Here is a 12,279-nt window from a genome sequence, read left to right as displayed (position 1 = left end):
TGACAGGATTACCTTCCCAATTGCATTGCTGAAGTAACCAAACGTGGTGAGAAAAGGAAGGACAGCTCCTCTTTGGTTTTTTGCACTATCTTCATCTTTTGTTTTTCTCTTCTTTTCTTGCATTGTAGAAAATCCATATAATTAAATATTCAAATGAGACGGGAACTAAACAAACCATAATCAGAGACAGGTATCACCGTTTAAACACTCGAAATAGGGTTTTACGAGGATTCCTTGACAGCATCAAACTAACCGTATAGTGCGCAGCTATATATACATATACAATATGCGACTGGATCCTTAATTGGTGTATACGTGCTGCCCCGTCATGAAGCTGACATAAATCTATATGATTAACAATATATTAAATTGAATAAGGAAACTTTTTAAGGAAAACGAAAGTTTAAGTTATATATAATCGATACATAATAGGAGTGTCATAGGTTAACCTTTTAGGTTTCTGAAGGCCGCTTTGTGCGTGTGTAGCACTTGCCTTTTTACTGCAACGAAACGGTGCCATCATACTGAACGAGATGCTCCCAACAGCTGCTAGCGTACACAAGCTAGTATCGAAAACATTATCAATTTCTGGTTGATACTTCGAAAACATTATTAATTTCTGGTTGATACTTCGATCTTTGTCGTAGTGTTTGACGTCGTGTAAACCATGAAGGTAGTTGGGAACACACGGCCTAATCACATCAAAACCGTCATTTCAATGTTAAGCAAGAAAAAAAAACTTACATATATGGGACAAGAACACCCCAAAATGAACTCAGGCTCTATGAAGCCTAGTATTGAAAAAATATTTAGGTGGTTCTATAGCTGTGTGCATCGATTAATGCAGAGGCCGTGGATTTTCTCCTTTTTGAAAAACAATTAGGTGGTTTTAAAGCTTCTTAAAAACATACACAGACATATGTATATCCATATATGTACCTGTAAAGTTTCATTAAAAATATGTTGATTTCTAAACTCCACAAAAAAAGAAAATATGCATATTTCTAATAGGTGTACTGTTTGCTATATAAATCCACCAACTCATGTTTTTTTTTCCTGTAGCCTGTATATATGCTAAATTATTTAGACATGAAACCTTACATATAATATAGATCATCAGTATACACAAATATAATTTTTAAAACTTAGAAATACTATTTTTCAATTTTCATGTAATTTTAGGCTCACAAACGCCACACTCTCTTAGAAACTTCCCTACTATTCTTATAAACAAAATCCCCACTAAAGCTTGGGGGTCTTCCTTATTCAAAGAAAGAAATCCTTAGAGCATGGTTTCATGTACGTTTTGAGCTTTCAATTCTAATTGCAATTTGAACTAAATATCAAAAGCCCCCAACAAAGTACCGCCCAATCCAAACACGCGCTTAGAAGTTTTTCTGCATGAATTGCTTGATTTGCAGTACATGTGTATTATGGGCATTGTTTAGTTAAATAAGAATTTATATGCACTCTATCATATAGAAGAAAGAAATAGTTGACTCAAACTCTTGGAAAGAATAATTCTTTGTTTTCCCACGACACAATCAAACAACCTTTGTTGCAAGTTCAAACCCTTAGATTCAAGTAGGCTTAGCATTGCAATTTTCTTCTATTCGTAAGTTTTTGGAATCCTGCAAATTAAACAAATCCCCCGTTCATTCTCGAAACAAAAGAAGCCCCAATTAATGGCCCACAATAAGGAGCATTATTTGTGGGAATGAACACCACTCTATTATTAAAAAAGAGCACGGAAACTAACAAAAGTTTCGTGAAGTGAACAAAGGTCACCTAAAAGAGACAACCCCACTTTAATCAAAAGGTCATTTCTTGAGATTCCTACGATGATAGATTTTTAATAATATAATGATATGTGCATCAATCCATAAAGAGAAGCCGGAGGTCTTCCCTCGTTTTCGAAAAAATAAATCGAAAGGCCATTTTAGTCAATACACGCCAGCGCTTGGGCCTATATAATCCCCCCTCCTTCTCTAGACTCCAGACTTTTACCCTCGGAATCCCCTAATCCCCAAATTAGGGGCCTCAAAACGAACCCTGTTACAAATACCCAGACAGTGCCCGGCCGGCGACTAACTAGTAACTAGGACCCCGAAAGAAAAGCAATTTACATACAAGTCCTTCCACCACCGCCAGCCACCGTGCATCGCTCAAACTTGACCTGACAAATCCCGTGTTCTACTCCGGCGGTGGCGGGAGCGGGATGGGGTTCTCGCTGTACCCCATGAAGACGTCAACGCGCATGCTCTGGAGCACCAGCTTCTTCCGCCACAAGTTCCCTGCCGCCGCGACCTCCTCCTTCTAATTAAGCCAACTCTCCGGCGAGCTTGCCGGCCGTCCACCTCCGTGTTTCAACAGGTGGGCCGCACGCGTGTATAAATCGGGTCTTCGTTCTTGATAAGCTTAAGTTTCCATGGAATCCGGTCTCCTCATGTTCAGCTCCACCGCGCCCTGCCGCGCGGGAGGCGGGCAGATGATGCTCTTTGGTGGCAGTGGAAGCTTTCTTGGAGGTATAGGCCGATATCATTAACGCTAATTCCTGTAATTATCTGTTTAATTACACTTACATATATGAGTACGTATCTGCAGGCTCGCCGGCGGTGTCCGGCCTGGAGGACGGGCGGCGGAGGAAGCGGCCGTTCCTGACGACGGCGCCGGAGGACGATCTCCAGATGGAGGAGTACGAGAACGAGATGTGCGGCTACGGCGGTTTGGATTTGGAGGAGCACGCGCCGGGGACGGGGAGGACGAAGCGGCGGCTGACGGCGGAGCAGGTGCGGGCGCTGGAGCGGAGCTTCGAGGAGGAGAAGCGGAAGCTGGAGCCGGAGCGGAAGAGCGAGCTGGCGCGGCGGCTCGGGATGGCGCCGCGGCAGGTGGCCGTGTGGTTCCAGAACCGCCGCGCCCGGTGGAAGGCCAAGCAGCTCGAGCGGGACTTCGACGCGCTCAGGGCTGCCCACGACCACCTCCTCGCCAGCCGCGACGCGCTCCTCGCCGACAACGATAGCCTCCGATCACAGGTGATCATTCCGGCCACCTCCTCGGCTCCTCCGCTATTGTTGTTTGTCTTAGGATGTGTCTGGTTGCCTATCGGGTCGGGACGGAACGGAGCCGCTTGGTTCGGCATCGGTGAGCGCGATGGTTCGCACTTTCAAGATAAAAATTGATCCATGAGCAGCTCAGCTCAGACCCGCTCACCATCCAAACACATACAAAATTGAGAGCCCCAACCCATTCGGTAACCATATACGGAGTACATCCTTACTTAGCCAGTAAATCCGAAGTATAAAAAATGTCGTCTAGCCAGTAAAAAATTTATTACAACTTTTTTTATGCATGGGAGGAAGTATTTAACTTCAAACCGTGCGTACAATATATATTCGAGTTCTATGTGCTCCAAGATTACAAATTATACTCTGTGCAAATTTTGTTGATTTTAGTGATCCATGTGCTCCTTCCGTTCTCTTTTTTATAAAGATGTTCTAACTTTTGGCCTAGAAATATATACATAACCTTTTCATATTTATGCTAAGATTTTTAATTAGGTAAGTAATTCTTGAATTTAAACAAGAGACTTGTCATCCACTTTGATGTCTAGTGCTACCGCCGTTTATGATGCTACTGTGCGCCCACAAAGACACGATAGATGACCAAAAAGTTTTCAAAATTTTTTGGGTGTGCTCCCATGATTTAGGAGGTACTAGCACCGAAGGCTACGAGAGCCCTGGATAGTGTCTTTATAACGCACGAATCAGAGACCGGCGTCGTGACCGAGTGCACATATATGTTGATCGTGCAGGTGATCTCCCTGACAGAGGAACTGCAAGCGAAGGCATCGTCGCCGACGTCCGAACCAGAGGAGCATACCACAGCGTCAGGCATGGTACATGCCGGTGCCTCCGCACCAGCAGCACAAGCCGCCCAGCCGAAAGAAGGCTGTGACGCCGGAGCCGGCGCGGCGGGCCGGGTAGCGGCGCCGGCCATGGGTATCGCCGGTGGCAGCCCGGAGTCCTACTCCTGCTTCGCCGACGCGCGTTCGCCTCCGTCATGCTCGGACGACGACTGTGGCGGAGCGGCCAGCAGCGAGGGCGGCTGCGCCTTCTTCCTCCCGGACGGCGCCATGATCGAGGCCGCCGTGGAGCGCGAGAGCGAGGCAGAGGCGGCGACACAGCTCAATTACTGGGCATGGTTCTGGAACTGATCGATGCGAGCATTGGCAAAATAGCATATCCATCAATGCGCACGATGTGCGTCCGATTATGCTGTACAAGTGTTCATTATTATACTACTGGTACTGTAGTTTGGGTTTCTTTGAGCTGTTTTTGAAGGCTGAAAATGTTCTCAAAGCATATACCAGCACGAACCATTTCAATGGAATTAATATGGGCCGCTTGGAACCATTTCAACTGAATTAATCGGTAGTCGATAGCAGGCTTAAATGCATACCGCACTAGCGTCCCCAAATTTCCCAAAGCTCACTGTATCAAAAATATAATAATAAAATCAAAGCTCTAATTGAAAACTGTTCTCCGTATGTTTTTGCGACCATCTCCTAGGCTCTGGTTCCACCGCTGTCACTGCCGTCGTTTCCTGTCAACGGACGTTCTAGAGTCAAAGATTTTAGTCGAAGGGTAGGCAACAACATTACAACAAGGGAAGGCTCCGGGCTCCGGCCTCTCGCTTCGCCTAGGACTGGTCCTTCGTCTCGGTCCAGTGGCAGTTGACTGCACAACTCATCCGAGGCATTGAACACACTTGGACTAAGTTTAAGCACACAAGAATCTCAAAAATGAAGAAGAAAAGCACCGAACTGGTTAAAAAGATGTGAGTGCAGAACGAAAATCACCGCATTCTACAGCAGTCGTGCGCATGATCGGGCGCACAGGTAATTAATGCCCTGGACATAAACACAGAAGAAACACATACTCGGCTGATTGTTGAAAGAAAATCAGTCTTATTATTGGGGAAATAAATTCAAACTAGCGGTCACGAATGAACCGAGAATGACAACATGAATGCAAAGATTACAAAAATCAGCTGTGTGTGGAACACAATGTCAGTGTCACTGCACACGCCCGTAGAATAACAAATTAAAGTAAATTAATCTAACTGAAATCAAAGAGATGAGTAGTGGGTCGTGCTAAACTAATCAAAGATTAGTTATAGACAGCCGTCGTCGGGGGTCAGCAAATTCACGCGGCGACGGACGACAGCAGCAGGGCGCGCGCGCATGCACGAACGGCGGCGTTCTCAAAAAAGGACGCCCATGTCGTCATGCCGGCATCCGCGCGCGCTTTCTGCTGGCTGGCCGGCTACTGCTGCTCCGCGGCCGGCAGCGACTCCATGAACCGGGCGAGGTCTCTGTTCACCAGCGCGTTGGACTTGACGGCGGGGTCCTTGGCCACGGCGTCCACCAGCTGCCTCGGCACAAGGCACTTGCCCTCGGCCGCCAGCCGCTCCTGCACGCCGCCGCTCACCAGCAGCGCGTGCATCTGCTCCTGCGCCATGGCCGGCACCTTCTCCTCCTGAAAAAAAAACCCGAAAAGAATTAATTGACGTATTTGGGGCTGCATTGAGAGGACTAATCGATCAAGGCTATAATTGGTAGTAATGCGGTGTTTGTGTTCTTGATGGCGTGCTTTTACCTCGATGGTGCGGAGGAGGGCGAGCATGCCGACTTGGGCCTGGAGGAGCTTCACGTGGCGCGCGGCCTCCTGCAGCATCTCGGCGGTGTTCAGCTTCTGGCCTCCGGGGATCAGCCGCGACAGCTCCGCCGTCTTCTCGCTGATCCGCCTCCGGCGCTCCCTCGCCGCGGCGCTCTGCGTGGACGGCTGCTGCTGCCGCCCCTCGTTGGCCTGCAGCCTCTTCGCGTCCGATCCGCGCACGAACGCCGGGGGATACACCTGCGGCGGAGGCGGCGGGAGTGGCAGCGCGAACTCGGTCAGGAACTGCGGGAGCACCTCCGGCGCGGGCTGGGCGCCAGCATTGTCCCACGGCTGACCGGTGGCGATGCCATCGGCGGCGTCCGTGGCCGTGAAGTCGAACCACGCGGCGCCATCATCGGCGCGCGGCTTCTTGTTGACGCGGTGCTTTTGGTCGTCGTCGTCGTCGTGGTGGAGGGGGAGGTTGAGGAATTCGTCGAGTCCGGCGTTGACGGCGGGGTCGAGCGGGTCGTAGACGAAGCCGAGGAGCGCGTCGGTGACGTCGGGGTGGACGTCCTGCAGGTAGCTCACGTCCCTGCCGCCGTCGTCCAACTGGCGGTGGAACAGCGGGGCCGCGGTCGTCGGGTACTGGAAGCTCAGCGCGGCCATGGACATCGGGGCGCGGTTGCTCGGTCGCTCGATTACGCTTGCTTGCTTGCTGCTGGTGTCTCTCCGTACGGAGCTCAACCGCCTTGGGGCAGAAGAGAGAGTCAAGGGAGGGGGGAGGAGGAGGCGGCGGCGGTAACTTGCTGGGGGTCTTAAGTCTTAACACAGAGGCAAGCGCAGTAATTAGTGGTGGTCTTAACGATTGCTTCGCGCGGTAACCGCCCCTGGAAAAGGGGAGGGTCGAGGCGGCGCCCCCACTCGCTCCTCATTAACCGCCAGGCCATTCTCTCCCGCGGTTACTGCATTTTTCATTACACTGCAACTTATTTATCGTCGCATAATACTCCCCTGGGTCGCTAGCACTTTTTTTTTTGTTTCTGGATAATGATATCCTACTGCCCTTTTTTTTCGGGGAAATGATGATACTGCATGCATTTACATTCGCCTTGTCGGAGCGTCCAAATAATGGAGTACTGTACGTATTACAGTACGATACTGAAATTGTACATTCGGATTACGAAGAAGACGTCGTGTCTTATGGTACACTAGGCTAAGAGGGAAAACGTAGTTATATGTGCAAGATATATTTGTACGGAGTACTCGTATTACAGTACGATTCTACTCAATTGTACATTCGCACTAGGAAGAAGACGTCGTGCCTTGTGTGCAAGATTCCTGATAAATGAAAAGGTTTACCGCGGAAGGAAAAGAAAAGAGAACCAACCAACCAACCCGTGACCGGTTTACTGCCACTGGCCGTCTGGCCGCTGCAAGTATATTCACTTCTTTCCTTTTTTTTCTTTCTGTTTTCCAGTAACTGCTGTCTTGGATTCTCTTAAGCGGTTAAAGGCTCCTAAATGATAGGCCCACCCTCCACATTTTCTGTAACCTCTCCACCTCTCCCTATCTCTCTGCCATGCACAACGCAATCCAACTCTAGGCGGCTACGGCGCTGTGGATCGACCAAACTGGTTCGCTGATGTTGAAACTCTGGGCTACTGGGCCGATGCAGGCCTTTGGACCATATATATGGGCTACGGCGCCTAGCTCTCAGAGAGTTATTTAAAAAAACGGTCTCAGAGAGAGTTCGCTCAAAAAAAAAACTCTCAGAAAGTTCAGAATCCAAGGTGTCAAACTGCATGTAGCAGTTTCGACCCCGAGTTCAGTTCTTTTTTCCCCTTTACTCGTCAATTGCCAATATGCAGAGTCAACCGAGCCATGAGGCTGCCAACAGCCAGTTCCTTCAGTTTAAAATGGCGCATCTGCCTCGGATCAAGCAATCCACCGCATAAGAAGGACGACGTCCAGTGTCCACCGCCCATACCATTTCTTAGTTATTTGCTCTCCGCTCTTGATCCCATCCCGAGACGCATAAAACCTTTTCCTAAGCTCTGTTGCAGCAATGTTTTATGTAAACTAATGGCGTAGTCTACGTGCAGATTTAACAAATCGAAGCAACAAGCGTGCCATTTACTACACTTAGTCAGGGGGACACGTTGGCTAGCTCTGCGTGCACGCTGTTCGAACGTGTCTGGTCATGAGCTCTGCCACTGCTGCATGCATACGCGCGCTTGATTTTTGCATCAGAGATTCAAAGTACCATTTGACTGGGTAAATCGTTTTCTTACTAGCTAAACAATCATCCGGTCAAGTTGTAGGATATAATAATTGCTGCCGACCTGTTAGTGTGCCAGACTTTAATCGCAGCGCTGGCACGTCAGCGCAGCTACGATGGAGTTGCATACACACAGGCAGAGTGATTGATTAGCCTGACGAATCGGTTTGGTGTTGTGTACAGAGGATTGGTTCCATTGACAATGAAAAACAAGGACCAAGGCATAGAGAAATAGAAGTAAAAAAAAAAAGAACGCCCACCGTGGGGCTCGAACCCACGACCACAAGGTTAAGAGCCTTGCGCTCTACCAACTGAGCTAGACGGGCCTAATGGTCAAAGTTACATTGTGACCTATTTATTCGATACTATCTGTTTTAACAACCTCATCAGTAATTAAGAAATGTAGATGAAGATTCAAACATGTATGTACCGGAGATCGGAGATAGCAAAACCAGCTGGCGTCGTACAAAAATAATAATTTCGGTTCTTAAATTGGCTCTTCCAGTCACAACTCACAAGCGACAGATAGGGTGTGATGAGCTGTAAAGGCCGAACAGACGAGGCAGCTGCGTCATATGATGATCTCTCTCCTACTCACTGCAATTCTGGACGAGACCATTTGACATTCAGTAACACCACGATGTTTACTTTTATAATGGACGGAGGGAGTAGTGAATTACAGTGACCCATCAATTCGTTTCCGCCATAACTATCCTCATCCATCAGCCATCATGCATTCAAATCATCACAGTGAACACACGAGCAACTTGACACAATGACACGGATATGTACAACCAACATCAACTCCAATCTGTGTATGCATGTGTACCGCAATCGCGACGTATTGCCATAAGTATGGCGAAAAGAGATGAGAGAAAGAGAAGCAAAATTCGATCCAAGCTCTTCCAAAACGCGAGCTAAGATCGAAGCAAACATGGTGTCGTACCTATCGATTTATCTATCTATCTATCACGCTGTACTTACAAGAGGTCTTGTGGAACGCTATAGAGCGCGAATGACACGGTCACCGGCGTCCGGCGCCGGCACCGGGGCCGGTGGCGAGGATGACGGCCTGGACAGCTCGTATTGCCGGTGGATCACGTTCAACAGCGCCCGCGCCTTCTTGATCGTCAGCGGGCTGCCTTCTGCGACGAGCGAGTACAGAGACGCCATCAGGCCCGGCATCTTGCCCAGCAGAGCGACCACCTTATCCCCGCCGTGCCGGCACAGCGAGACAAGCAGCCCCACGCAGTGGTCCTTCCCGGACCGAGACGCCGACGCGGCCAGGAACTCGACGAGGCGAGGAACCAGCCCCGGGCACGCCAGTACGGCCTGCGCGCCCGCCGGCTGCTCGGCGATCCTCGCCAGCAGCGAGACCGTGTCGCCGGCTAGGTCCTCTTCATGGTCGCCTGAAAGCAGGCTGGCGAGCACCGCCACGGCGCCGGCATCGACGGCCTTGGCGTGGTTGTCCGGGCACTGGAGCAGCCCGTAGAGGCTGACCATGGCGTTCTTCCGCCCCCGATGCGTGCTCCCGGCCCGGATGAGCTCCACCAGCTTCGGGATGGCTTCCGGGAAGCGGCCGATCTCCTCGGCGTACTCGGCGTTGGACGAGAGGTAGAAGAGAATGGCCACGGCGTTCTGCTGGGTCTCGGCCTTGGCGCCGACGACGGTGATGACGTCGACCACGAGGCCGATGCCGCCGGCCTCGACGAGCGCCGCGCGGCCACCGGGGTGCTTGGAGAGGTTGAGGAGCGACGCCACGGCATTGTCCTGCACGGCCGCGTCCGTGGTGGCGAGCAGGCACAGCAGCCACGGCACGGCGTTGGCCTCCACGAAGCGCGCGCGGTAGTACAAGCTGTGCTTGGAGAGCCTCCGGGCCTCGCACGTCGCCTTCCGCCGCTCCTCCGTTGACCCCCTCTTGAACTGCGCCACGACGTGGGCGACCGCGAGCTCCGCGGCGGCGGCCGCCGACGCGCTGAATGATGGCACCGCTGGGCTGGCGACGTCGCCATGGTTTTGGTGCCTGGCGCTTGAGCTCTGGTCAGGAAGCGAGACGCCGTTGCTGAGCAGCATCCGCTCGATGATGCCTCGCAGTGCGGCGTTGGGGACGAGGTCGGTGGTGCGGAGCCTCTCGCCGGTGACAGGGCAGGTGCGGCACCCGGCCTTGATCCACCGGGTGATGGACGCGCGGTCGTAAGTCTGGCCGGTCGACACGGTCACCGGGTCGGTCATGAGCTCCAGCGTGATCGGACACTGCAGCGTCTCCGGCCTGATCCACTCCGGACACCACGCCGCAGCCGGCCGCACTGGATCCGCCTTCTGATCCGCGTCAATGCGGTCGAACAGCACCACGCGGCAGTACACCATGAACGCCATCAGGTTGTTGATGAGCACGACGTCGCTGCTGTAGCTGTTCCCGTCCCGGGCGTCATCCAACCGCGCGGTGAGCTCGCTGTCCAGGAAAGCGATCTCCTCGGAGCACTCGAGCCAGCTTCCGACCCCGATCCGGCTGAGCACACGCATCGCGTCCTCGGCCTCCGGCGGGCCGCCGTGCCTGAACTGGTCCATGATAGACCGCACGCTCCGCATCGCTAGCTCGTCGCCGGCGTCGGGCCGCACCACCGCGCGCCACGCCTGATCCGACACCAGCCGCGCGAGCTCTCCGGCCTCCACGGACGCGCCCTCCACGACGCTCCTCGGCAGCGCGTCCATGGCCGCGGCCACGGACCCGAGAGCCAGCCTGAGCTCGGACGCTGCCAGCCCGGCGTTCACGAGCAACCACAGGCGCGCGCCCCGGTGCTCGCAGTCCGTGAGCAGGAATCTTAACTTCTGCATGGCCACGTGCAGCTCCGTGAGGGCGAGCCCGGCGGAGGAAGGCACCGCCGCCGTCGGCGTGAGTTCCTCGAGGAAGGCGAGCAGGAGGCCTGCGATGCGCACGGCCTGGCGCGCGCCGCGCCTGAGCACGGGGAAGTCGCCGGATGCGCCCCTGCGGCTCGCCACGTCGGCCGCGAGGGAGACGAGGGACGCGAGCAGCGGCTCCGGCGCGATGCCCTCGCACGGGCACACCGCGGGGAGAGAGAGTAGACGCCGGCGTCTGGGCTGCAGGTTAATCCGCGGCGCCATCGGAGACGATGATGAACCAGCCGGTCCTGGTGCGCGCGCGAGGATCGACGGGAGTATTGGCCGGCGCATAAATTTACGAGTAAGAGAGGTTTGGAAGTGGACGTACATCCGCAGAGTACATTATTCGTAGGTAGTGAGAGCGTGGTTTCTCGGATGGTAGGAGAAGTTTAGAAGTGGATGTGCATCCGTAGTGGCGGGCACTTATAGAGGAGACGGAACACGTGTTGCAACACATGGAGCATTAGCCTGTATAGGATGCTGACGCGTGGCGTGTCGACGGTTTGACACGTGGTACTTGATGACAGCGTAGTTTCTCAGATTAGCGGTTGCCCGGAAGCTTGGATTGATAGGAACGGAAAAGGATACTGAGAAGAGAAGGACCATGGCAGCATCGACTAAATAAATCCATGGCCCATACATATCGACTCGTTCATTGCACAAAGTGCGGTCACAGCATCTCCTACGGAGTACTACATTCTTTTACTAGTTAAGAATAGGAAAGAATTGAGTGTCTTTTGCTTCAGACCGTCATGTGAGTAGATGTCCGACGAATATATTTTTTCATCTCTTTTGCAATTGCATGAATCCTCCCAATAAATTGAATGACTCCTCTTGATAACCTAGAAATAGTTGTCTCAACTCCTAATAAATAGCATAACCGGAGAAGTTTTTTTTTTATTTTGCGAGTAAAAAGGATATATTAAGACGCTGAATCATTACAATTTTGAAGAACCAAATCCATAACAGGTGGAAGACCTGAACCCAGCCAAACAATTGTGCGACTCTCGATGCACATAACCGAAGAAGTTATGATACCATCGAGTTAGGATCGAGTTTTAGTCCACTGGACAAATCGATAGACTCACCCAATTCCTTCTAAACATTGTCACATGTATACAAACATGAGCACTAGAGATTGAACTATATTACTCCCTCGAAAGGATCAGAGGGAGTAGCTGATATTAACCGCTCGCAACTTCATCATCCCATTGAAAGGTTCATTTTAGGTGGATCTTAGCATGCTTTGATGCATGCCCGTGTCGATATACAAGGATCCGCACATCACGACAGGGAAAAACTTTTGGTGGAATTTTAGGCGGGATTCGTGAAATGGCGATATTTTCGTTATGAAGCAAAAAAAAACATGGCATTACGAGCCAAAATCTTTGTCATGATAAAAGTCTCGAATCGATTTGATTATAAAGATGGAACAGATGGAAG

General features: G+C 51.5%; 3 protein-coding genes and 1 non-coding gene across 4 annotated transcripts; 1 reads left to right on the top strand and 3 right to left on the bottom strand.

Moving 5' to 3' along the window:
• The first annotated feature begins 1,979 nt into the window (after positions 1–1,979).
• Positions 1,980–4,423, top strand: LOC100836063 (homeobox-leucine zipper protein HOX25). The gene is made up of 3 exons (XM_010239831.3): positions 1,980–2,525; positions 2,605–3,032; positions 3,812–4,423. The coding sequence occupies exons 1-3, from the start codon at positions 2,429–2,431 to the stop codon at positions 4,211–4,213; spliced, it is 927 nt and encodes a 308-aa protein (XP_010238133.1). The 5' UTR covers positions 1,980–2,428; the 3' UTR covers positions 4,214–4,423.
• A 556-nt stretch (positions 4,424–4,979) lies between these two features.
• On the bottom strand, positions 4,980–6,329 carry LOC104585091. Its single transcript, XM_010241053.2, has 2 exons — positions 5,658–6,329; positions 4,980–5,537 (listed from the first exon to the last, which is right to left on the bottom strand). Exons 1-2 carry the CDS (start codon positions 6,327–6,329, stop codon positions 5,325–5,327), a joined length of 885 nt encoding a protein of 294 aa, XP_010239355.1. The 3' UTR covers positions 4,980–5,324.
• A 1,859-nt stretch (positions 6,330–8,188) lies between these two features.
• On the bottom strand, positions 8,189–8,261 carry TRNAK-CUU. The gene has a single exon. It is a non-coding gene; the product is annotated as a tRNA-Lys (tRNA).
• A 292-nt stretch (positions 8,262–8,553) lies between these two features.
• LOC100835758 (U-box domain-containing protein 19) lies at positions 8,554–11,635 on the bottom strand. The gene has a single exon (XM_003576437.4). The coding sequence runs from the start codon at positions 11,164–11,166 to the stop codon at positions 8,938–8,940; it is 2,229 nt and encodes a 742-aa protein (XP_003576485.1). The 5' UTR covers positions 11,167–11,635; the 3' UTR covers positions 8,554–8,937.
• Positions 11,636–12,279: the final 644 nt, after the last annotated feature.

Source organism: Brachypodium distachyon, chromosome 4 (genome assembly GCF_000005505.3).
Source record: "Brachypodium distachyon strain Bd21 chromosome 4, Brachypodium_distachyon_v3.0, whole genome shotgun sequence".
Classification (NCBI taxonomy): Eukaryota; Viridiplantae; Streptophyta; class Magnoliopsida; order Poales; family Poaceae; genus Brachypodium; species Brachypodium distachyon.
The sequence above is the reverse complement of the archived record's forward strand: the minus strand, read 5'-3'. Positions and strand labels throughout refer to the sequence as shown.